We start from the raw sequence: 26488 nt of genomic DNA on the forward strand, positions 1-26488 counted from the left end.
TCAGTCCCGTAACTTTCCAGAAGCACAATGGGTAAAACTTCAGTAACTACTCTTCGGTGAAAGTGAAGCGCGACGGTTCTGGTTACGGTTTTGTGGCTGAGACAAACGTAGCATAGCCACGGGAAGTGAACTGCGGAAGGGTCGATCACATGACACTTCACTGACCTGTCCCTTCAGCCGCGAGGTGGGGGGCGAATCTGGTACCCCGGCAAACGTCACTCTGGGGCGCGAGGGGGGTTCCATAAGCAATGCATCTCTGGGGGAGAGAGGGCGGGCCACACTAAGCCCCTATCATCAGTGGCGGCAGCTGCTGGTGAGCGCGTGCTCAGGGTAGAAGTGCTCGCTGAGATAGTGCCAGCCGCAGTCGCCCTCCACGCGCCCGTGCCCAGGGTGTCGCTGTGGAGGGTCTGCATGGAGGTCCGGGTGGGAGAACAGGTACAAAGCGCATTAATAACTTCCTAGCGCATCAGTCTGCCGTTTCAATGTTCGGCTGTTTATGTCTCCCAGTTTTAATGGTGATCGCTTTACTGGTCCCGGAAGGATGAAAGGCTGAGTCAGCCTTGCACGGACTGTGAGATCAACGGTTGTGTTATAGGCACTGAGCGCTTGTGTTTTCAGCGGGCACCACGGCACGCGGGTTGTGTCACACGCATGCATGTCCTGAGGCTGTTGTGTCACTGTCGCTTCAGAGCTGCGCCCAGAGGCCGGCACTTTCGAGGCACTGAGCCCTTGCAGTTCTGGAGGGCTCGCTTGCACGTCGAGGCCCCGCTTCTGTCCGCTATCTGCTGCTATCGACCGATTCCAGTCGCCACAGAGGCGGCCGCCATATCTCTCGCCTTGATACAGAAATATGAATTTATCAGGTGCAACAAATAGCGCCAAATACTTTTGTAACCCAAAATGAGGCATAACATGCATAGTACAGTGCTTTCCGCACCAAAAACCGCAGGGCTTACATTTGCAGGTTATGTTCTTCCCTGCTAAGGTTCCGAAGGCCTGGCCTGCCGATGTTTACTGGGGTAACTGTGGGAAGTGGGGTTCTTACTGCACACATTGTCGTTATTCGATGTCTACCATAACTAGAGGTATTGCACGTGTCATGGAAATAACACAGCCTTCCATAACCGGGGCCTACACGTCTTAAACTTCTATAAATGAATCGACCTCAGTCCAGCATTCCTTTGTTTTCCTATAACAAGAACCTCTTGTACCTCGGTCTTGATCGCAGTCTTCTCCCCGGCATCAAAGTGTGACTGTAGCTGAGGGCAGGCGCGAGGATGTTCTCCCCTCATACTTTCAGAATAATTTAATTCTTATACGTTTTTGCCAATGAAGCACATGCGTATGTACCAAAGATGCCAAGGTTTTAAAAACCTGCAAGTAAATAAAAGGCATTGCCATTTATTCTTTTAGCATTAATTAGGAGACCATGTATTTTCTGACTGTTCACCTCTCAAATCCCTACCCGTGGGCTATCTCCCCATCAGTTCACCTGAGGCTTCTCCTACCAGCACCCCCGTTCTGCTCCTCATTTTTTGTGATCTTTTTCCCACCCTATATCCATTCCTCCTTCCAGCTCCCAGGCTGCTCGACCCACATATCGGGTTTTCAATTGTGGGCTCCTAGTCACTTTCTATTTTAAATAAATACCTCGCCGCACTGCTACATCTGTAAATTTAAACCACCCTTCCCTGCCAGGTTCTCCTCCCCTCGTGCTTCCAGTGACTGCCCATAGTCCCCACAGCTGTTAGCACTCCTACAATACGGCCACACAAGGCATTACCTTCTTCAAACAAGCATTTGCAAAGCAATAGGTCTCACATTTACACAAGTTTAAGCTATTGCCATTGTAAATGCCAATGCCTTTTATTTATGTTTTACAAACAAAAACATAAATAAAAGGCATTGTCATTTACAATGCAATTGCTCAAACCCGCATAGTTGCGAGACCTACTGCATTGCACCACTCAACGCCACAGCATCACTCAGTACCACTCAGCGCCACAGCACCACTCAGCGCGACACCACCACTCAGCGCGACACCACCACTCAGCGCGACACCACCACTCAGCGCGACACCACCACTCAGCGCGACACCACCACTCAGCGCGACACCACCACTCAGCGCGACACCACCACTCAGCGCGACAACGCCACAGCATCACCCAACGCCACAGCATCACCCAACGCCACAGCATCCCACAGCACCCCTCAACGCCGCAGCACCCCTCAACGCCGCAGCACCCCCCAACGCCGCAGCACCCCCCAACGCCGCAGCACCCCCCAACGCCGCAGCACCCCCCAACGCCGCAGCACCACCCAACGCCGCAGCACCACCCAACGCCGCAGCACCACCCAACGCCGCAGCACCACCCAACGCCGCAGCACCACCCAACGCCACAGCACCACCCAACGCCACAGCACCACCCAACGCCACAGCACCACCCAACGCCACAGCACCACCCAACGCCACAGCACCACTCAGCACCACTGAAGGCCACAGCATCACTCAGCACCACTGAAGGCCACAGCATCACTCTGTGCAACCATTCAACAACTGGTTCTAATATGTTCTCCCAATGTTTCAAGCTTTACTAAAAATGTCACAAAAAGATGTTAATATTTCATTTCTGTTCTTGGATTTTCATCACAATAAAATACACTGAACATAATCTTCCCAAAAGTTATTTACAAAAGTTTAAGCTATTGCATTATAAATTACAATAACTTTTATTTAAGTATTAATTATTAAAAAAAACATAAAAGCCATTGTTATTTGTAATATTAATACATCTAAGTCATGTAAATACAACACATATTGCATTACAAATGCTATAGGTGTCACGTTTGCGAAAGTTAAAACTATTGGCATTGTAAATAACAAAGCTATTAATTTAGCTATTTTCAAAACCAACACATAAATAAAAAATGTGTCATTTACAATACCAATAGCTCAAACTTTCATAATGCGAGACCTATTGCATTGCAAATGCTTGTTACTGTAAAGCGAGTGGCTCTGAAGTAACTGTTTTTTAGGGAGAGTATATAGGCCAATATCACTATTAAATTGAGATTATAAGCTATACGCAAAAATTATGGCGGATAGGTTAAGTGTGGTTATTTCAAAACTTGTACAGAATGATCAAAAGGGGTTTCTTAAGGGTAGATTTCTAAAAGAGCTCACTTTCTCACTAATAGGTGCAATTGATATGGCATCGGCTTATAAACTCCCCTTGGGGGTAATAGCACTTGATGCCGCCAAGGCTTTTGATCAAGTTAACTGGCCCTTTTTAAAGGCTCTTTTGGGTCATCTAAATTTGGGGGCATGCTTCACTAATTCCCTGATAGCTTTGTACCAGTCACCCACTTCTAAAGTACTGATTAATGGGATTTTAACAAAGTTCATTAAGGTGATGAGGGGGACACAGCAGGGGTGTCCCTTGTCTCCCCTGTTTGACTTATATATAGAGCCCCTCGCTTGCAAGATTAGGAATGCTGAATCTATCCCTCCTTTTATTGTAGAGAGGTGGACAAAGAAAATTGGCTTATATGCCGACGGTATTATCATCCATTTCCCTAAATTGCAGCAGTCAATACAAGGGCTTTTAGAAATAACAAAGAATTTTGGGCATGTTTCTGGATAAGAGTTAAACAAGGAAAAGACTGAGATTATGGCCTGGAATATAGATACAGAAGGGGTAACATGTAAAGCAGAGATGAGATATTTGGGGGTGAGGGTTACACACAACATTGAAGAGCTCACTAAAATTAACTTCCTAAAAATAAAAGGAGAAATCGCTGCTATTTTGCAAGGCTGGGCACACCTACCACTTACCCTGTATGGTCGAACGAATTTGGTGAAGATGGTGATTCTGCCAAAGTTTTTGTTTGAGACAGTCCCGCTGGCATTTAAAAAAAGCATGGGTAAAGAGACTACAGAGCGATATTTGCTCTTTTATATGAGCTTCAAAGGGATCGTGTATATCCTGGAGAAAGATACGAAGAAAGCTCATCAAGGGTGGGCTCGCAGCCCCGGATTTTGAGTTGTATTTTTGGGCTTTTCAGTTGAAATATTTTAGAATGCTGTTGGGAGATCAGACGGATTCATCTATGGGAAATATATTTGCTGCAATGCTCAAGCGTAGTATGGGAGGCGTTCAAGGTAGTTATCAGAGGGAACTGTATGGGGCTAAAAACCGGGTTACTTAGAGACATACGTACCACTCTGTGCAGGTTGGAACGTGAAATAGGCGAACTAGAAAGAGCAGTCCAACATTCCCCAACTCCTGCTGCCCTGACTCATTTACGATCAAAGTTGACGGAGTACCAGTCAGAGGCAGAACGGGAAACGGCGTATATGTACAAATATGCACAAGCTAGAAGATACGAAGAGGGGGAAAGAGCTGGGTAAACATTAGCTGGTCTGCTTAGAACCCCGAGGGGAGCAAATTATATTACTGAATTACAAACGGAGAGCGGTTAGACAGTCAGAGCACCGAGTGATATTGTGCACACAATGACTCACTTTAATAAACAATTATACACCTCCCGGGCGAACCCAGCCCAGGCAAATATTGAAGAATACTTGGACACAGTGGCGTTAGCATGGTTTAACAGGGGCGCCCGAGAGTACATGGACTCGCCGATCACGGTTGAAGATGTGAGACAGATAAGTAGTATGCCGTCGAACAAATACCCAGGTGCAGACTGGTTGGCAGCAGCCTTTTATAAGGAATATGCTGATATCCTTGCCCCGTATCTCTTACAAGTCTATCTAGAGGCAATGGACATGGTATACTGCCGCCTACTTTAAGGGAGGCCACAATAATCACGATATTGAAGCCTGACAAGGACCCTACCAGGCCGGATTCTTATCGGCCGCTGACGTTAATCAATCTAGACGTGAATATTTGCGCTAAACTACTCGCAAATAGATTACAGCCGATGTTACAGGAGATTGCACAGCCAGATCAATCCGGGTTTATCCTGGGCCGCTCAATGGCGCATAACTTGCAGACTATATTTGGGGTATTGCATTAACTGGCCCCTCATGAGCAGGCTGTAGCGGCCTTATTGGACGCTACAAAAGCGTTTGACGCGCTGGAGTGGAAGTATCTGTTCACTCTTCTGCCTAGATTAGGTATGTGATATTACAATGAACAATTGGTCCTCGACACAAATTCAACACGTAAAATAATTACTATATTTGGTTAGATCAATTTTTCAACTCGTTCCTGAATAAATCTGTATAGTTGATTAGATAGGTATACTAGCCCACATTGTCAAATTACTACAATAGACGCACCGATTCAATCCTCTCAGAGAAACGCTAACCGACTCGCCAACTGGTGCGCTATGGCGGATTAACCGGGATACAGATTAACTGTGAGAAATCGGTGTTCCTGCCTCTCACTGATGACACTGACCCATGAGTCACGGAATTCCCCATTCAGTGGGCAGAGGGGGAAACTCACTACCTCGCCATTTGGAGAAGTAGATCCATACAGGAAATATGGCTGGCAAACTACGGGAGAGTGATGGACAGGGTGCAAAGTAAGGTCCAATGCTGGAAAAGACTTCCACTATCGCTGACGGGCCGTATAGCTATCACGAAATGGTCAAACTTCCCAAACTCTTATATCTCTTTGTAAATATACAGATGCCCCTGAATGCACATTTTTTTAGACGGCTACACACGAGTATTATTGAGCCGACATGGGTGGGAAAATAACCCCGAGTATCCTGGAACCGGTTGACACTGCCTTTTGGCCAGGGCGGGATGGCGGCTCCGGACTTTGAACTCTAAGCACATAGCGCACAGGCACAAAACCTCCATTTCTGGCACCACCCCACACCCTATCAGCCTCATGTAGCAATAGAAATAGACAGAGTGGCGCCAACCCCACAGCAGTATACCAACCTTACAAGAGGCCACATATGGAGATAGATACAGTTGAGACAACAAGATGAGTTTGGAAGAATATAGCTAAGAGGGCAGGTCAAAACAAACTGTATGCCCCCTCAATGCAATTGGGGGGGGGGGGCAATCCACTACTGGCACCGCTGACGGACCGGGCCATCACATTGAGAGCGCAGGCACATGGCCTGACGAAGGGCAGCGACTCATATCCAGAGGACACTTTTCTCACTTTACAACAGTTGTGCAAGCAACAGACACCTTTGGCATCAGATGTTGCTGTAATACCAACTTAGAGCTGCGAGCAGAGCTAGGTATGATAACTTCCCGTAGAGGCCCCCCATGCTGGAGGCGATGGAGGGCGTACTGTCAAATAACATCTCCACGCAAACTGATCACCTGCATATATCGCACGACACAAGACACGTCCCCCATCACCATAAGCACTTCCAAAGCACAGTGGAAGGGTGAGACTGGATCCACAATAACTGATAAACAGTGGCAATTTTGCTGTTCGCAAATAGAACACCTATCGCCAAATTATAGACTGCGGCTAATACATTTTACGTTTTTACATAGGGTATATCGAAAGCCGATTCAGTTGCATCGTATGGGCTTGCAGCCTGACACAAGGTGCTGGAGATGTGGATCGTTAGGTGCGACATTCCTACACCTGGCCTGGAACTGCAGGTCGATCGCACAATATTGGGTTGAGGTGGGTAGACACATTGGAGACATCACCGAAGCACAGATGCACCTCACCCCGCTGGTGGCATTAATGGGATTTGTACTGGAGATTCCGAAGGGTTCGCGCAAGCTGACAGCTATGCTGCTACTATTGACAAAGCGACAGGTGGCGCTTCACTGGTTGAAAAAACGGCCCCCTACGATCGCGGGTTGGTTAAATACAGTCACATACTGCAGGGATCAACTGACAAACTATTGGGAACTGATGCCTGCTAGATCAAGGCCAGTGGATATTTGGGAGCCGTACAAGAGATGGCTAGGCTCGGGAGGCGCTGGCCATCAGGACGACACTTTAAGTAGGTCTAAGAGCGAGCGGGGAGTGGATAGTCTCACTCAGGGTGAACGCAGAGGGCGCAGGCATGCTAGTCCACCTAAAGGAGAGGGCACGAGACAATACACGGACAGGTATGTTAGGAGACTATGGACATTATATAGCGATCCTAAATTGTGACATGTAGCACTAAACTGGCAATTGGAGAGTGGCGGGGGGTTCAGGGGGAAGTTAATGAGGGTTAATGGGTTTTATACTAAGATACAAAACAGAGCTACAGCGCGCCTGCAGAACTTTGATTCAAAGAGAAACATTTCAATGTCCTGAACATTACAATCGCCGCCGGGTCCTAGGGATGTCGGCAAAAAGGCTGTGTTCACTGTGCCAACTGACGTAAAATGTATGCTGACGGCCCCCGAGGTTGTAGGCGCTAAGCTGTGTTCACTGTAGATGTTGCAAAAAAAACAATATATATAAAAAAATATGGTTTCTAGCTCCAACAGATCAAAAGTTCCTAAAAAAGCTGTTTTGTTAGGCAGTGGCACACCCCCCTCAAAGATTGACTTAAGATTGCTTATTTCTGTATTTGGGTGTCAAAATGGTACTAACGAGGTGAAACTTTTGCCCAGAAAGTGTTAACAAGCATTTGCAATGCAATAGGTCTCGCATTTACGAGAGTTTGAGCTATTGGTATTATAAATGACAATGCCTTTTATTTATGTTTTTTTTTAAACAAATAAAAGACATTGTCATTTACAATGCCAATAGCTTGAACTCTTGCAAATGCGAGAACTATTGCATTGCAAACACGTTAGGAGAAAGTGTGTCCTGCCTTTTTCTGCCGGCAAGAGCAAGCAGGCTAAAGTTCTTTGAGAAAATACTGCTGCTTCATTCAATTGGCCCTGAACACGGACCTTCAGCTAGGATGTGGGATAAGATGTTCAATATGTATTACATTATTCATTTGCAGCGACTGCTTATTTATTTTTTTTTATAACAAAATTGTATCGACTTTTGGTACATGAATAACAAATTGTGCATGCATTCTGCGACATATCTACCTGCTTATTTTTAATACAAGTTATCCGAACACATTTTGTTTTTTGAATGATTGTATGTATGGTGTTAATAATCGGGTTTATGGTTGGCAGAGGTTTGCACCCTTTCCAAGCAGTTACCACAAGCCTAGTCAGGGTCAGATACACACCTAAATTAATCTGTACTCAGCCTCTGGTAGCATGGCACAGTACAGTAAGGCTTAACTTAAAAGGCAATGTGTGCAGTACTTGTACAACACTTAAAATAGTAAAACAGTGACAACACCACATAAAAATAAACCACACCTGGTTAGAAAGATAAAGCTTAATTTATTGAACAAAACAAGACCAAATCCATTAAGCAGAACCGAAGTTATGAATTTTTAAAGACCATCTTGAAATATAGTACTTAAAAGCTTAAGGCACCAATGGGGGCCATCTGGTCGTGCTTGACTGGGACAAATCAGGCCGACCGTGATGGAGCGCGGGTCAGATACAGGGACCTGCCATGGCACGCTGAAACAGTACCTTGGTTCGGGTTTGCCTTGATGTCGAGGAAATGCGTTCCCATCGATTCTGGAGATGTAGGCGATATGTCGGTTCCAAACCACACAAATCAGAGATGCGTCATCAACGAGCAGCCAGTCGGTGATGCAATGTCCTCGATCCTGGCAGCAGCAGCGATGTGTCAGCGTCGAAGGAGATGCGTCAGTTCCAAGTCACGCAATGATGGCGGCGTGTTTTGCAGTTGCAGCAATTTCAACTCACTTCCAAGGGCCCAGGACTGGATTGGCACCACTTGGCAGGGCAAGAATCTCAGATGGCAGAGTCCCGGTGCTGTTGATGAGTGGAGTGAAGGCTTAGATGTCTCTGAGACTTCCAACAGGAGAAGCCAGAGGAGCAACTCTGGGTCCAAGTGGTGGAGAGATGCAAGTTCAGTCCTTTCTCACTCTCAGGCATGAGGGCAGCACCCCAAAGCAGGAGTCCAGCAGAGTGACAGATCTTTCATCAGCACAACAGTCCTTCTTCCTGGCAGAGTACTGAGTTGATAGTGTTAGGGGTTCAGTATGTATAGCCAGTGTTCCTTTGTAGTGGAGGAAACGTCAATGAGAGGCCTTGCAACAGATCCCAGGCCATCCGTCTCAACAATCTGGTTGCCCCCAAACAGAGAATCACCTGCGGCGTCCTACAGGGCTCCTCCCTGTCCGTCCACTTGTTCAACCTCTACATCTTCCCCCTAATTCAGTCCCTTAGAGATAGGAAGGTGACTGTCTTGACCTACGCAGATGACCTACAACTGCTCTTCACGATAAACAACACTGAGAAATCAATCACCAACTTCCAGTCTACCATGAGGTTCATCCAACTTTGGAGGGACCAAAACCAACTCAAATTAAACCCTGGTAAGACTGAGCTGGTACTCACAGGGGACAGCCACAAGCACGGGGCCCACATTACTGGCCTCTAGAGATGGGCTCCCCACCTTCTCCCTCACCGTCGGCAAAAACACTTGGAGTCACACTAAACAGCGATCTCTCACTGAAAACGCAAGTGGGTCTTGTAGTCTCCAAATTTTTTTTTCCAACTTAGTAAAATAAGAAAGGTCCGTCGTCTCCTCACGCCAGAGGCCCTCACCCAGGTGGTGATAGCCACTGTCCTGTCCCATCTAGACTACGCCAATTCCCTATACCTTGGCATGCCACTCTACCTGTTAAAGCGACTGCAGATGGTTCAGAACCACACAGCCAGACTGATTCCAAGTCAACCCAGATGGCAACCAGCCACTCCCGTTACTTAGGAAGCTTTACTGGCTCCCCACGTCTCAACGTTGCACTTTCAAAACGGAATGTTTGATTTTTAAATCTTTACACTGCAAAAGTCCTAAATTCATAAACAACAAGTCAGGCATACCCCTACCCGTAACCTACGCTCAGCCCACCTCTCATTTCTCCACAACCTCTCCTTCAGACGGAAGCGCACAGGAGGCTGCAGATTTGCCACACTCGCTCCTAGGCTTTGGAATTTCCTCCCCTTGGAAATCCGAGCCCTTTTCGGACCTCATGAAATTCCGAAGAGCACTTAAAACCTGGCTCTATAAGCAAGCCTACAACTAATGTCTTATCGAGTAACGAATCCTGCCTTTTCCTACAGCGCCATGAAACCAATCGGTGTAAGTGCGCTCTACAAATCATTCTTAACATTCACATTGGAAGTGCATAGAGTCCCTGCCATCTCTGCCCTGGCGCCAGGTTCACCACAGGGTGGTATGCAGCCCTTTTTGCGGGGACAGAACACAACCCTTTTGGGTGTGTCAGCTCCTCCCTAGTATCCTGCACAGGGTGGCCAATCAGAATCTGGATGGCCCATCAGCACACCTTAGTGTGTGGCTGTCTGGAGGGAATGTACAAAGCCCAGCCGTAACCCACCCTAGATGTGTATTCAGAAACAGGCAGAAGGCACCAAATGGCTAAAGTAAGAACATTCCAACTTTCTAAAAGTGGCATTTTTTTATTTAATATTCCAAATCTAGCTACACCATAATTTAAGATTTTAAATTGTGATTCAGAGACACCAAACTTGGGGTCCTATGTCTACCTAAATGGAAATTACATTTATATGTTGTAATAAGGTAATCCCAATGTTAACCTATGGGAGAGATAGGACTTGAAGTAGTGAAAAACGAATTTAAGACTTTTTCACTACCTGGACATGTAAAAGTTAAAGGTACATGTCACGCTTTTTAAATACACTACACCCTTCCCTTGGGGCTGTCCAGGAGATATCTCAATGGAGCCTTCTGTGTATTAAAAAAGGAAGGATTGGGCCTAGCAAGAGGGTTAACTTGCCAGGTCGACATGGCAACTTAAAACCAATCAATCAATCAATCACTGACATTTATAGAGCGCACTACCTACCCGTAGGGTCTCAAGGCGCTTGGGGGGGGGGGTGCCGTTACTGCTCAAACAGCCAGGTCTTGAGCTTCTTCCTGAAGGAGAGGTGGTCTTGGGTCAGGCGCAGATCGGCTGGGAGGGAGTTCCTGGTCTTGGCGGCCAGGTAGGAGAAGGACCTTCCTCCTGTAGTGGTTCTACGGATGCGTGGGACGGCGGCGAGGGCGTGGCTGGCAGATCGGAGGTGGCGTTTGGGGGCGTAGAAGTTGATTCGGTTGTTGAGGTAGCTCGGGCCTTGATCGTGTAGGGCTTTGTGTGCGTGGGTGAGGAGCCGGAAGGTGATTCTTTTGTTGACGGGGAGCCAGTGCAGGTCTCAGGTGTCCGGAGATGTGGCTGTTCCGTGGGATGTCGAGGATGAGTCTGGCTGAGGCGTTCTGGATCCGCTGGAGTCTCTTCTGGATCTTGGCGGTGGTTCCGGCGTAGAGTGCGTTGCCGTAGTCCAGTCGGCTGGTGACGAGGGCCTGGGTGACGGTCTTCCTGGTCTCCGTGGGGATCCACCAGAAGATCTTCAGAAGCATGCGCAGGATGTTGAAGCACGACGAGGAGACGGCGTTGACTTGCCTGGTCATGGAGAGGGAGGAGTCCAGGATGAAACCCAGGTTGCGTGCGTGGTTCGTCGGTTTGGGTGCGGTGCCCAGGGCGGGGGGCCACCAGGAGTCGTCCCAGGCGGAGGGCGAGGAACCCAGGATGAGGACCTCCGTCTTGTCTGAGTTCAGTTTCAGGCGGCTCGTCGTCATCCATTCAGCTACCTCTTTCATCCCTTCGTGCAGGTTGGCTCTGGCGGCGGCGGGGTCATTGGTCAGGGAGAGGATCAGCTGGTTGTCGTCGGCGTAGGAGATTATGTTGAGGTTGTGTTGGCGTGCGATGGCCGCGAGGGGGCGCATGTAGACGTTGAAGAGTGTAGGGCTCAGCGAGGATCCTTGAGGGACGCCGCAGATGACTTCGGTGGCCTCCGACTTGTACGGTGGTAGGCGGACTCTCTGTGTTCTTCCGTCGAGGAAGGAGACGATCCATTCCAGGGCCTTCTCCTGGATTCCGACGTTGCTGAGGCACTGCACTAGGGTGCGGTGGCAGACCGTGTCGAAAGCCGCGGAGAGGTCTAGGAGGATGAGGGCCGCTGTTTCTCCGTTGTCCATCAGGGCTCGGATGTCGTCGGTGGCAGCGATGAGGGCGGTCTCGGTGCTGTGGTTGGCGCGGAATCCGGACTGTGATGGGTCGAGGGATCCATTCGTCTCGAGGAAGGCGGCCAGCTGTGCATTGACGGTCTTCTCGATGACTTTGGCTGGAAACGGGAGTAGAGAGATGGGGCGGTAATTCTTGAGTTCGGTGGGGTCTGCTGTAGGTTTCTTGAGTAGAGCGCTGAGTTCGGCGTGCTTCCAGCTCTCGGGGAAGGTGGCGGTGTCGAATGAGGTGTTGATAATGTCCCGCAGGTGGGGTGCGATGACAGCGTCGGCCTTGTTGAAGACGTGGTGAGGGCAGGGGTCGGTCGGAGATCCGGAGTGGATGGAGTTCATCATGCGGACGGTGTCTTCGGTGTTGACCGGAGTCCAGGCGCGGAGGGTGGTGGTGGGCGGTGTTGCTGCGGTCGTGGCGTGCGTCGGTTGAGTGCTGAAGCTGTTGTGTATGTCCGCGATCTTGTTGTGGAAGTAGGAGGCGAGGGAGTTGCAGAGGTCTTGCGATGGGGTGATGTCGTTATTTCCGGCGTTGGGGTAGGAGAGCTCTTTCACGATGTTGAAGAGTTCCTTGCAGTTGTGTGCGTTGTTGTCCAGTCGGTTCTTGAAAGCCGTTTTCTTGGCGGTGCGGATCAGTTGGTGGTGTTTCCGGGTGGCGAGCTTGAGGGTGGTCCTGTTGTCCGGTGTGGATTCCTTTCTCCGGGCTTTCTCGAGGGCTCGGCAGTTCTTCTTGGAGCTCTTGAGTTCGTCGGTGAACCAGGGGGCTCTCTTACTGCCGGGTCTGCTGGGCGGGATCCTCAGAGGGGCGAGTTTGTCTGCGCATTTGCTGATCCACTTCAAAAGGTTGTCTGCGGCCTGGCTGGGGTTCGCTGAGCTGGCCGGAGGGTGCTGGCTCAGGGAAGCGGCGAGCTGGTCGGCTGTGATCTTGTTCCAGCTTCTTCGGGCAACCTGTTGCTGGTGGTGGTGGATCGTCGTTCTTCTGAAGGTGAAGTGGATGCATCTGTGGTCCGTCCAGTGGAGTTCTGTTGCGTGGCTGAAGGCGATGTCTTTGCTGGATGAGAAGATGGCGTCGAGTGTGTGTCCGGCGAGGTGGGTGGGGGTGGACACCAGCTGCTTGAGTCCAAGGTTGGCGAGGTTGTCGAGCAGGGTGCTGGTGTTGCAGTCGTTGTTGTTCTCCAGGTGGAAGTTGAAGTCCCCCAGGAGGATGTAGTCAGCGGAGGGGAGGGCATGCGGGCTGACGAAGTCGGCGATGTCCTCGCTGAATTGGATGCGTGGTCCCGGAGGTCGGTAGATCAGGGTGCCTCTGAGGGTGGTCTTTGGGTCGGTGTGGATCTGGAAATGCAGGTGTTCGGCGGAGGGAGGGGTGTTGTCGGTGCTGGTCGTGATGCGGATGGTGTTCCTGTGGATGATGGCGATGCCTCCTCCTATCTGGTTGGCGTTGCGGTCCCTCCGGGTGATCTTGTAGCCTTCTGGGATGGCTTTGGCGATGTCGAGCGCTGAGGAGGCGTTCATCCAGGTCTCCGTGATGAAGGCAACGTCAGGGGCTGTGGCGTCTAGGAGGTTCCAGAGTTCGATGGCGTGTCTGTGGACGGAGCGGGTGTTGAGCAGGATGCACTTGAGGTGGTTGCTGCTGGTGTTCGGCTTGGCAGGTGCTGGTGTTGGGCAGGTCCGGATGCAGGTGAACTTGCAGGTGTTGCAGCTGAAGGGTCCGTGGACGCGTCGTGGGGTGGCTCGGTAGCATCCCGGGACTCGGCCGGTGTTGAGTGCGATGAGGGTGGCGGCGGTGTACGTCAGGCGGGTCGGTCGGGGTCCTCGTGGGCCAGGGGTCCTGGCACTGGGCGCGGTCCAGGCGTGGACGGGCTTACCTTTGGCGCGCCTTCGGCGCACAATCGGCGCGCCCGCTGAGCGTTCGCACGGTCGCCATATATGGCGAAGTGCGCGGGTGGGCGGAGCAGCTGGGAGGCGGGAGCGGGGAGGGTACAGAAGGAAAAAAGGGCCGGGGTCAGCGGTGGTGGCGGGAAGCGGGGAGCGGGGAGGGAATACGGAGGGCGGCTACTGGCAGAGAAAACAGGCAAAACACAGGGTAAAAACAACAATCAGAAATATAAAAACAATTCAAACAGTGAAAACACCAGGGGCACAGGGGGAGAAGCGCCGAGCACGGACCACGCCGCTCGAAGGAGGGGGCGTGGTCACGAGGCGGCAGTCGGGCAGCGAGGCAGATTAGAAGGGGAGGCACACGCAGCAGCTGGTGGCCGTGCGGCGCGGGGGTGTCCCAGAACTGGGTCACACTCACCTGAGTCGCACGGTCGCCATATATGGCCAAGTGCGCGGGTGGGCGGAGCAGCTGGGAGGCGGGGAGGGTACAGAAGGAAAAAAGGGGCGGGGTCAGCGGTGGTGGCGGGGAGCGGGGAGGGAATACGGAGGGCGGCTACTGGCAGAGAAAACAGGCAAAACACAGGGTAAAAACAACAATCAGAAATATAAAAACAATTCAAACAGTGAAAACACCAGGGGCACAGGGGGAGAAGCGCCGAGCACGGACCACGCCGCTCGAAGGAGGGGGCGTGGTCACGAGGCGGCAGTCGGGCAGCGAGGCAGATTAGAAGGGGAGGCACACGCAGCAGCTGGTGGCCGTGCGGCGCGGGGGTGTCCCAGAACTGGGTCACACTCACCTGCGTCGCACGGTCGCCATATATGGCCAAGTGCGCGGGTGGGCGGAGCAGCTGGGAGGCGGGAGCGGGGAGGGTACAGAAGGAAAAAAGGGGCGGGGTCAGCGGTGGTGGCGGGGAGCGGGGAGGGAATACGGAGGGCGGCTACTGGCAGAGAAAACAGGCAAAACACAGGGTAAAAACAACAATCAGAAACATAAAAACAATTCAAACAGTGAAAACACCAGGGGCACAGGGGGAGAAGCGCCGAGCACGGACCACGCCGCTCGAAGGAGGGGGCGTGGTCACGAGGCGGCAGTCGGGCAGCGAGGCAGATTAGAAGGGGAGGCACACGCAGCAGCTGGTGGCCGTGCGGCGCGGGGGTGTCCCAGAACTGGGTCACACTGACCTGAGTCGCACGGTCGCCATATATGGCCAAGTGCGCGGGTGGGCGGAGCAGCTGGGAGGCGGGAGGGTACAGAAGGAAAAAAGGGGCGGGGTCAGCGGTGGTGGCGGGGAGCGGGGAGGGAATACGGAGGGCGGCTACTGGCAGAGAAAACAGGCAAAACACAGGGTAAAAACAACAATCAGAAATATAAAAACAATTCAAACAGTGAAAACACCAGGGGCACAGGGGGAGAAGCGCCTAGCACGGACCACGCCGCTCGAAGGAGGGGGCGTGGTCACGAGGCGGCAGTCGGGCAGCGAGGCAGATTAGAAGGGGAGGCACACGCAGCAGCTGGTGGCCATGCGGCGCGGGGGTGTCCCAGAACTGGGTCACACTCACCTGCGTCGCACGGTCGCCATATATGGCCAAGTGCGCGGAGCAGCTGGGAGGCGGGGAGGGTACAGAAGGAAAAAAGGGGCGGGGATATATGGCCAAGTGCGCGGGTGGGCGGAGCAAAACTGCACATACAGCTCAGCATTGGCAGATCTGAGACAAGTTTAAAGGGCTGCTAAAGTGAGTGGCACAATCAGTGCTGCAGGACCACTAGTACCATTTAATTTACAGGCCCTGTGCACATGTAGTACACTTTCCTAGGGACTTATAAGTAAATTAAATATACCATTGTGGATAAACCAATGTTTTAAGTAAAGAGAACATGCACTTTAGCCCTAGTTAGGCGTGGTAAAGTACCCAGAGTCATAAATTCAACAAAAATGAAGTCAGCAAAACAGGGGGTTAGGAGGCAAATAGTCAGGGGAAACTATGCCACTGATGCCAGGTCTAACATACGCCCCTTCATTTGTAAGCACTCGGTTGTTGACAGTGATGTGGTTTGCTCTATTTAAAACTTCAAAAATAAAATAGGTCAGATACACTTCAAGCATAGCTATCTCTTTTGCCCCTTGGTTAATCGCCCTATTAAAGCAGGTACACTGGCAGTCAAGATGAGAAACACTGATAATCCTTACATTGGAAATGGGAGTCCTATTAATTACTAGCACCACTAGGCAGTATAAGTAGGGTGACCACTTTCCTCCAGATCATTAAGGACACAGTTGCTTAAGTTTTGTGTTGCTTCCACTGAACTAATTATACTAACACAACTGAAATCAATGATTTGTGGCTGGAAAGTTCAGAACTAGATACGGTGTCCGTATTAACCTGCAGTAGGGTGATCAACTTAAGCACACATCACTCAAAGAGGGCATTTGCGGCAGACGATCCGATTACATTCTATGTAGAACAACCTTTTTTTGAGGTTGCGGAAGACTTGGAACGAGAACGTCCCCACTCCAGTCTGTAGAAAGCGTTTGGAATTTAGAGAGGGTAGAGTGATTCCAAGAACGAGCGCAAGCTCAGAGACACACCTAAGGCTCTAACATGAACATCGTTAAATGTTTCCAAGCGAGTGACTTGGAAACCGCATTCTGTTGCGCTGTCCTCAATTATCGGGCACACTAATGCCACAAGCCCAAGCTCAAAATTAATATTTGTACCAGCTGTTTAGTTTGCACAATGTTTGCAGACAGCCTCAACTTGGGTCGGAGCGGTACCCTAGTGTCTAGCCTAGGGAAGGAGCGGGTTTGTGGTAGTGAGGTCTACACATCTAGTTAAGGTTTGGGGGGCGTGGGGGTCCTCATGACGCACCTTAGGAGTAGATTAATAGAGTGTTAAGCTCACCTGTGGAGAAGTATGTAGTGGGTAGGTCAGCTGGCAGGTACCGTGGCAGGAGAAAGAGTCACCCAGCACGGAGTTGAAGTCATCCGAGGTAGAGGGCGAGTCTGCCCTAATCGTCAAACAACTGCCTAGATAAAGGAGGAGCGCTAGAGGAACACGTACAGCAGCCATCTTATCCGTCTCTGTGTTTGTTGTTACTGTGTTGATGGTATAGACTTCCGCGTAGACATAGAAGAAGGTACTAGCGCTCAAAGAGAACTCAAGTATGCGTGAATGAGGCGACCATGTTTGAGTGCGCATTTTGTAACTTATGGAAACAAGGTACATAACAGAAAAGTTGTGAAGGTGAAAAAATTTCAAATCTGAATTAAAAAAGTAGTGCTTCAATACATTTTCATGTTAAAAACATTTTATTGAGCTATTTTTTTGCGCGCAGTTAGTCTTAATGATGTATGCAATATTTAATCGCTATTTTCAGAAAACTTCCTCTGCATGTTCAGAGACTCGGAATAGTACATTTTCATTGATTTAGGTAGTTTGAATCATTGACCAACTATATACGCCAGTCATATTCAGGGACTGAAAAGGGTAACACACGTTTGCTGTACGGGTTGCCTTACGAGTTTACGGTGGTGCAACTGTATTATTTGATTGGCTTCTTTAGTCGGCGAAATCTGGCCGTGCTATTTTATTGAGCCAAGCGTGGATGTTCAGCATCGGTTCTGACGCTTTACAAATATAGCAAGGGAAACCTTGATTTTAACGATGGATAAATTCGTAATTCGAAAACAGAAGAGTGACCCTGACCAAGAAAAACGTGAACCAAGGGGAAAGGTGTACCGACAAGCAACCATAGAATCCCTAAAGGTATGGAACTAATGTTGGAAAAAGAAATACGTAGAAAATTACTATTTGACCCTAGCGGGCATGGTGTTACACAGCTGCCATGAGTGTAATACCTCAAGACAGACCTCGCTGTTTATTTGTGAACAGCATTGTGCATGCTGGAATAGATCGGTAAATACTTAAAAAGTTAGGGGCAGATTTACAAGAAAGTGACGCATCCGTAGAGATCTGTCACTTTCCCTGCGCCACCCTGAGAAACTCTTGCGCCACCATGTCTGCGGCATATTTACAATACAGCAAAACACACAAGGTGATGGACGGAATGGTGCACATTGGCAAAACATTCACCCAGTCACAGATCTGGGTTTAATCCATCGTTAGTTTGCTCACCACGCCACCCCAGTTCGGACATGGCCATATGCAAATCAGTCTTGATCCTGTGCCTCATGGGAACAGTCCAGCCCTAACTGCCAACCCATGTCTTCACTTGACCGAAATCAAGCATCATAGGACCGGTATCTGGCTATCAGCCATCATCAGCCAGGGTAGCTTGACTCCAGTGGCATAATGAGCACGGGACCCAAGTCTGGGCATACCCTTCCCACATAGGGCGAACAGCAAAACACACAAGGTGATTGACGGAATGTTGCACCTTGGCTAAACATTCACCCCCAATCACAGTTCTGGGTTTAATCCATCGTTATTTTGCTCACCACGCCACCCCAGTTCAGATATGGCCATATGCCAGAGGTCTTCAAACTTTTGTAGGTTGAGCCCCCCCAGCTGAATTTTTTTTGATGTTGGTCCCCTCACCACATGACAGAAATTTATGGAATTGACCGCCACGCGCACATTCCGGGCAGATCCAGCAAATAATTTTCAATACAATAAGAGTGTTTAGTAAACTGCAGGTTTGTGAGTGGGTGTTGTGAAATGACAGAGGCTTATTACACAGCTCAAAACACCACTTTCCAAGATAAAATGTGCGCAAATTGTTTTTACTAGGATGCTTTGTTTTACACATTACATGGATTGATAATAACACCACCAACATAAATGTGACAGGTGTGCCTGTTTTTTAGAGACGGTCAATCTTTGGATGGATTTTTGCTCCTGCCATCCTCCGATTGTGCTTCACATCCAGTCTTGAACGGTATTTAGTCTTTAATACCGCAAGTCCTGAGAAACCAATCTCACATAAATAGGACGAGCTGAAAGGCAAGAGAGTTTTGATAGCAGTTTCTCCCAAAGCTGAATATTCTGCAGACATTTTCAGCCAAGACAGGGACTGTAAGGGTTGTTAGCCAAGACAGTGTTGTCAGATGTTTCGAGCACTCCCTAGATCAGAGCTGGTACACGAAAAACAAGTCTTCTCTAGAAATCATTCACAAACGTTTTAGGCAGCATTATAATGAGATAATTGCCCACCAACCAGTTATGGATCCGAAGACAGTTGAAAGCCCACAGAGAAAGTGCTGAACAAACACCTATTTGACAATTCCTTAGTGGTACGATAAGTTGCTTGCCTAAAGCAGTGGTGGTTTGGGACACGTCAGGCTTATGTTTTAAAAAAAAATTAACTAATAATAAATTAATGATGTTGTCTAGTTTACTTCAGGGTAATGTTGTCTGACAGACTTTGTGATGGCAGGAACATGTTAGGGATAATAGGTGCCCAGGGCCAAAACTATTTTGGGGGCCCCTGTTCAGTACAGCTTCGAGTTGAAATGATTTACTTTCAGTTCTGTCGTACCCTATTTTGCCAGGCTACTAACGATGCACAGGCACTGTAGTCGAAATTCTAAAAGCGTTTACATCTAATATTCAGAGATAGTGATGTGTTTTCACTGTTGTAAGAAAGCAGCAGCCTACTAATTTTACAGTGAATAATATCTGTGATATCCTCCAATTTCTCATATATGAAGACCCGCTTGGATCTAACTTTTTTATGGTTGTTGCATGAAACAAACACATTTCTCTGCAAATAGTAATAGACTCCCTCACATCAATTACATTACTGGCCCCGGAAGCGATATCGTCTACCTTCTGCGGTTCCAGCGGTCGGTCGGTCGGACGTGCAGACATTAAACTGAAACATGGCTTCAAGGTTACTGGTGAGGAGCGCACTGCGGGCTCTGAGCCGTGGAACTGGGACCGCTCGTGTGCCCTTGGCGGCCAGGTCGATGTCTGCAGGAGGTATTCCCACCAATGAGGAGCAAGTCACAGGACTGGAGAGGAAGGTCTTGAAGGCTTTGGAGAAGGGCAAGGATCCATACAGTATCCTGAAACCACCTCATTATGCTGGGACAAAGGAGGACCCTCACATCGTCCCTTCCATCAACAAGAAAAGGATTGTAGGCTGCATTTGTGAGGAGGAAAACACCAGTGTCATCTGGTTTTGGCTTCATGAAGGAGAGCCCCAACACTGCCCGTCTTGTGGTGGCCATTACAAGCTTGTCCCCCATGAGCTCCCTCACTAGTTTGTTTATCGCTTTGGCTGTACTTCCTGGCATTTCCGGGCGCAGGACTCCCACTTGTTCTCAGTCTGCCACGTGTGGTGTAATTTATCTTTTCCAGTTGAAATCTCTAATAAAGAGCTGCTGCGATTGGCGTTCTCTAAAAAGAAATTAAACAAAACGGTATTTGCAAGAATCTGTTTAGGAATTATTCCAGTCAATCAGGGAAAAACAGAACTGTCTCTATCAAGTGGCCCCTGAAAGTCTGGATTGCAGTGCATTTAGATGTCTCCTTTTGTACTTTAGGACTAAACCATAATGGGGCACGACATGCCCATACTTGTGTACAGGGGTGAGTGAGTTGACCATATGAATTTGGGTGCGCATGTTAGTGCAGAGTGGGACGAATGAATGTATGGTTAGTGGTGGGCTTTTTGGAGTTAGATTGCAGATTGAGGACTGAGGGGGACAGGTGAGTGAAGTGTCACATAAGTGCACGGTGAGTAGTGTGCTCGTGTGACTGCAGGGTGAGGTACAGGGTGAACAGCGCAAGTGCATTGTGAGTGCAGAGTGATCACTGAGTGGAGGGTAAGTGGGTGACTGGTGTGAGTGCATGGTGATCAGTGTGATTGCAAGGTGAGCGGGTGAATGGTGTGAGTACATGGTGATCAGTATGAGCGCATTGTGATAGCTATGAGTGCAGAGTGATCACTGTGAGTGGAGGGTAAGTGGGTGAATGGTGTGAGTGCGTCTGGATCAGTGTGAGGGTGAAAGTGAAGGGCGAGAATGAGAAGTGAGTGGTCTGAATGCAGGGTGTATTACCAGACACTTGAAGTAACTCAACATGTTATTGACAGCAGCGTAGGGTTTCAAATGTGTTAAACTATTGCTATTATGGCAGTAACCAGGGATCAGGGTGGAGGAAATAAATAATTTGCTGATCCCTCAACAAACTCACAGTCTTAAGACAGAAAAGTGAAATTACAAAGGAATACGTACTTTTTTTTTTTTTTTACTTTGTTTATTGAGTTTCATTGTTTGGGTAAAGAACATGGTAGGTACATACTTCATCACGGTTGTTGGTCAGTAACATGTGGCAGTACACCGTGGAGAGCACGTGGCAAGTTGCATGCAGCTTATAGATCACAACAATATACCTGATATATTCCAGCCATGGCTATCAGCTTTCTACATATATAAACAACATCAGTACAATCGTTAACCTACCCCCAACTTCACTTACATATATACCATGCTGACCACTCATGTCTAGCTATAAGAAGAAAAAAAAGAGATCCAGTAGACTTCGTGACAGTGCGGTACATCATCGAAACAGAGGCATTGACACAGCTGTCTTATATCGTATAGAATAGGAGGCATTAACCAGGCTAACATCAGCATACTGAGAATGATCATCAAATGTCTTATAAACTCTCAAACTAAACTGCCCTTCGTGTGTGCACTATCTCTAGCCCAAACCCTGCTTTTCAGTATCATCCTTGTCGTCCATTGCGCGTCTATCTTTGCCACTTGTGTGTTATGAGGCTCAAAGCAAATGGTTATCAATACCCGTCTCATATATCTGACTCCTCTTGGCTGTCTGAGTTGTCTCGAGTTAACAAATAACATTTTAAGGGGCCCATATATCATTAGGTCTGGACGCCACTGGCAGTAGTTCAGCATATGTCTCTAGCTGTACTTGGCAATGTGTAGGTCATTTATCCAATCTTTGAATTGGGGTGCTCTCCCCCTACCCCATCGACACGCCACCTTCCTTTTAGCTAATTGTAACGCTAGCGCTACAAACTTGCGGTGCATGGCTTACTGTAATGTTAACAGCGCTGAGTACTCCGAGATGGTTCCCGTTGCCTCCAGACTGCTGGACATATGGGGGCCATACCGGAAATACATTTCGAAGCTAGCTCAGGAGACACAACCCCAATCGATTGACTCCTTTGTCCCTGCGGGGGTGGGATAGGAAGAGCCACAACACCACTTGGGAGCTACCTCCAGCGCCATTCTACGCTTGGTGCATACATGGCCGACATTGCTAGATCACGGAATTGGCTGCCCTGGCGACTTGCTGTTTGCTCTCTGTGACCACATTGAGTGTTGCCTTTTTCACTGTGAGGTTCCGAAATCGCCTTTGTGGAGTTTGACAATTGGCTGGTCTGCATCTGAAAGCCTTGATGTTCCATTCTCAATGTGCCATGCTGTTGATAAACCATAATTTTGTGCTGACTGACCTGCTTGATTGTGCTCGCAACATCATCATCTTGTATTACTCTTTGTACGTAGATGACCACTTTTTCTTCAGTTACAATATGATTTCCTTTTTTCTTTCTTGTTTTGTAAAAAAGCAAAAATGTACCATCGTAATGAATCATTCAGGTAGTTTGCAATCCCACTGTGCAAAACTCAGTTATCGTTTGATTACCCGATCACTTTCTAACTATGGTTGCATCGCCACAATTGTATGTAATGATTAGATTGCTATACTGTGCAATAAACAGATAAAGAAAAAAGAGAAGAAAGCAGCCTATGCTCCGCCCATCTACCAGCAAAAGTGTTATTTGGTTGGGGTCTGAAGTGCGTCTCTTGCAGAAATGCTATGTGAATCGTGTGTCTATCCAGATAAGACAATACTTGTCGTCTCTTACGCCGGTCGCCGCCGAGTCCTCTCAAGTTCCATGTGATAAGGTTTAGGTCAGTCACTGCCATGTCAGATAACGGGCACCCAGTAAACCAACTGTCAACCTCATCAGTGCGAGAAGTTCATCAGTGTCCTGCAACATATAATCACTGCCCTCCACCGATTTCTCCTGTGAATCTGCAGCATCTCTGTGGTATGTACCATCCCAACATGGAACCCTAAGGTGTGTCTTCAAACAACATTGTGCCCTGTAATGTCCCATAGTCTCCCTCCCTCTCCTCCCGTAAGAAAACAGTCCTACCTAGTGGCAAACAGTCCACACTCAGCATTACAACAGTACAATCCCACATCCGCACATCTCCCCCCCTTCCCCTACCCACTGAAGCAGCCCCAACTTGCCAGTATAGTCTACCACACCCCCTCCACAGATTCCCAACAACAACATTTCTGTCATCAATTCGACAGTATCTAAGACAGGGGTACACCTGTTGGGGTTCATCTCTAGCTGGTCGCACATCCACGTCCCCCCCCTTAGCCCTCCGACCTAAATAACCTCTGGGCTACGTCCAAGGAGGGGAAGTGGGGCCTGGAATACATTACCACCGGATCTCTCGGTACCATTCGGCTGTATGTTCATCTAGTGAATCCAATCTCGTTACCACATTTGGAGCGCCACCAGTCATAAACAAAGTTCAGTAAGTCTGCATCTAGTCTGCAACGTGGGGCATCTCAGGATTCCTCACCTGTCTCTTGTGGGTTGTCTTGGCTTGCAGGGCTCCTTCCACTCGGTCTACGTTGCGTTTTCTTCAGCATGCGTAAGTAATCCTCTACCTGCTGCGGATTAGTGAAGAAGCGCTGCTTTTCCTGGTGGGTCACCCGGAGCCGGGCCGGGTATAGCAAGGCGTAATCGATTTGTGCCCCGCGGAGTTTCTTTTTTACCGCAATGAATTTGCGCTATTCCTCTTGGACCATCGCGGTGAAGTCTGGGTATATGGAGAAAGACACCCCGTCGTGGGTCAAGGTTTGTTTGGTGCGAGCTGCCCGTAGGGCCACATCTCGATCACGATAATTTTGCAGTCGAGCGATGATGGGTCTAGGTGGGGTCCCTGGCTTCGGCTGCGGTCCAAGAGACAGGTGGGCTTGCTCAACTATGAGGCATCCGCCCCAATGGTTGCCAGAAGCATCTTTTCTATATAGTCCTCCATACGCCCAGTGTTCGTGGACTCTGGCAACCCCGCGTATATTATTGCGTCTACTTCGGGCCTCCAAATCCTCGTTCTTTGCTGCGATGACCCGAAGTAAATTGTCCATTCGCGTAAGCTGCGCTGTGTGCCCTGTCGGGATGTCATAATTTTCGGAAATGCGCCGCTCCGTCTCCACTATTCTTTCTTCATGTTGGTTCCTCTTGTGCACAATTGCGTCCATTCTCGACGACATTTTGTCTACTTTATCCACTACTGTGGCGAATCCTTGCCTCATTTCTTGTAGTATCTGTTGGACATTCATCTTGTTGGTTGAAGACCCGCCTGCGGCCTGGTCCGTTCCATTCAGAGCTGTACTCTCTGGCTTGGAGGTCGTTCCTTTTTGTTTTGCAGCATCAAAGGTAAGTTTAGGTTGACGGGTGTCCAATTTCCCCATGTTTGCTCAGAACCAGGTACTCCAATCTCCCGTCCACTCCCAGCCGGCCACTGATCCCAGATACTTCCAGATCGCTTTACCTGGGATTTTTGCCCTCTCAAATGGCACACAAGCAGGGATCTGCAGCCCACCTCGTATCTGGCCCGAGGTAAGGCACAACAGATGGCAGTGGATGTGGCCACATTTATCCTAGCACCACAGCGCCCGACGGTCAGATACTAAATCGTCCATGCCACCAAGCACCAGGGCCATGCAAGGCATGTGACTGCCAATGTCTACGCTCCTAATGACCACTCTCGCTTTTTCCAGCAATTCACTGTACCCACTGGACCTCAGGATCGAGTTGGGTTGCATCAGGCGTATCAAATTGTCACTGCGTATATGTTACTGACCCGTTGTCCTGCGCCTTATGTCCACAATGGTTGAGCCCGCAGCGTGTCTTGCCGCCACTGCTTGCCTATTCTTTACTGCCAGGGGTCCCCAGCTATTTCACCACTTGCTCTGTAGTGGCCTCCAGCTGCCGCTTCAATGCACTGTGTATAGGTCACTGGTTCCGTTACGACGTGCCGTGCCTTAAGCCGCCATTCTTTTCAGACTCGAGTGTATTCGCGGCTGGGTTGTGGCCGTGAGCCTTGTTTGGGAAAGATCACGCTATTTCGGTGCTACGGCACTCCTTCCTTTATATCCCCACTGCGCTGGCTTACTGCAGCCTCTCCGCCGGCTCGCGTGGTGCTCTGTTGGCGGTCTTATCTGCGTGGCGGTTGGGATTGTGCCTGGGCGCGCGCCCGCATCCTGTGTCAGCGGCCTGTACTCCATGTGTGCAGCCGCGGTCTTTCCTAGGTGCGGCGGCCGCCTGCGCCTTACCTCAGCTGTCCGATGGTTAGCCCGGGGGAAGTTCAGTGCCCCGTCGCGTCGGCTCTCAGCATCCGATTTTCACCAGAGTTTCACAGAAGCTGGGGATTGTCTTTATCTAGTACTCAAAGTAATTCCAGCCAGTACATGAGCCGGTTTACCAGGATAATTGCCGGATTTCCTTCCAGGCTACAGGAGCCTCACCCAAGGGCGGCCATTCTGTCGTGCGCCCTCTAGCGCCCCCCAAGGGCTTCTTATTTATAACCATATTTAGCAATTTGCAGGCTGTTCAAACAACACATGGCTGGCTGGCATTTTGCGCGCCTGCCTGTGTAATTTTAAAAGAACCTTTCAGGGATATTTTAGGGATTTTGGGGGCCCTGGGTCAAATGTATTTTAGGGGCCCCTGTTCGGACCAGCTTTGATTTTATGATCCAGTCTCAGCTCTTTCATGCCTTCTTTGGTCAAATACTAAATGTGTGTACATCTAATATTCAGGGATAGTGATGTGTGTGTTCAATATGTAACACAACAGCAGTTCACTAATATTACTGCAAATAATTTCTGTCACACCCTCCCATTTCTCATATGTGAGGTCCTGTATTGAGCTCAAATAACCTTTTTAAATGGATGTTGCATGACGCATAAACCCATTTTGTCTGCAAAATATCTGTAATAGACTCTTACACGATAAAAATGAATGATGGAAAAACGCTATTTACAGCATTGTGTTTAAAAAAGGTCATGAGGGCAAGACTCTGTAGAACAGAGCTGGCACTTTCACCCCCCTACTCCCACCCTTTTGAAAGTTTTGCCACAGAAGTAAAAAAGTAAAGAACCGCTGTACCATTCTAACTCGAATTCTGTAATATTTTGATGAAAGTTACAAATTTAGCCAACTATTACCGTAAAGCCAACATCAAGTTGCTTTCGGAGACTATTAGTTTTACAGTTCATGAGACAGATTACAAGTCCCTTGCGTCATTTTTAGGCCGCCGTTGCGTCACTTTTTGTGACTCTGTGGTTGCGTGAAAATGCATCATTAAACTAATTTTCTGGGTAATGAGAAGGGTTAAGTATCCGACATGCATCAAGATTAGGGTTTGCTGCATGGTCAGGTTAGTGTAAGTGCATGTTAGTGGTAGGGTCCTGGTTTATGGCTACCACTGCTCTCT

At 49.0% G+C, this 26488-nt stretch overlaps 3 protein-coding genes across 3 annotated transcripts in view; 2 read left to right on the forward strand and 1 right to left on the reverse strand.

Annotated features, from left to right (window-relative positions):
- Positions 1-17090, reverse strand: part of TMEM59 (transmembrane protein 59) — a 144951-nt gene extending 127861 nt beyond the window's left edge. Inside the window, exon 1 of the mRNA XM_086952517.1 lies at positions 16872-17090. Coding sequence (XP_086808643.1) covers positions 16872-17039 — 168 coding nt within the window. The 5' untranslated portion in view covers positions 17040-17090. The remainder of the gene's footprint in view (positions 1-16871) is intronic.
- A 404-nt stretch (positions 17091-17494) lies between these two features.
- Positions 17495-26488, forward strand: part of TCEANC2 (transcription elongation factor A N-terminal and central domain containing 2) — a 77703-nt gene continuing 68709 nt past the window's right edge. Inside the window, exon 1 of the mRNA XM_086952524.1 lies at positions 17495-17735. Within this exon, the coding sequence (XP_086808650.1) occupies positions 17634-17735 (102 nt within the window). The 5' untranslated portion in view covers positions 17495-17633. The remainder of the gene's footprint in view (positions 17736-26488) is intronic.
- Positions 19810-20325, forward strand: LOC147747254 (cytochrome c oxidase subunit 5B, mitochondrial-like). Its single transcript, XM_086936201.1, has one exon. The coding sequence runs from the start codon at positions 19811-19813 to the stop codon at positions 20192-20194; it is 384 nt and encodes a 127-aa protein (XP_086792327.1). The 5' UTR covers position 19810; the 3' UTR covers positions 20195-20325.

This window comes from Lissotriton vulgaris, chromosome 1_1 (assembly GCF_964263255.1).
Source record: "Lissotriton vulgaris chromosome 1_1, aLisVul1.2, whole genome shotgun sequence".
In the NCBI taxonomy this organism is placed as follows: domain Eukaryota; kingdom Metazoa; phylum Chordata; class Amphibia; order Caudata; family Salamandridae; genus Lissotriton; species Lissotriton vulgaris.

Coding starts and splice junctions, on each gene's coding strand:
- LOC147747254 (XM_086936201.1), top strand. CDS start 19,811: ATGGCTTCAAGGTTACTGGTGAGGAGCGCACTGCGGGCTCTGAGCCGT.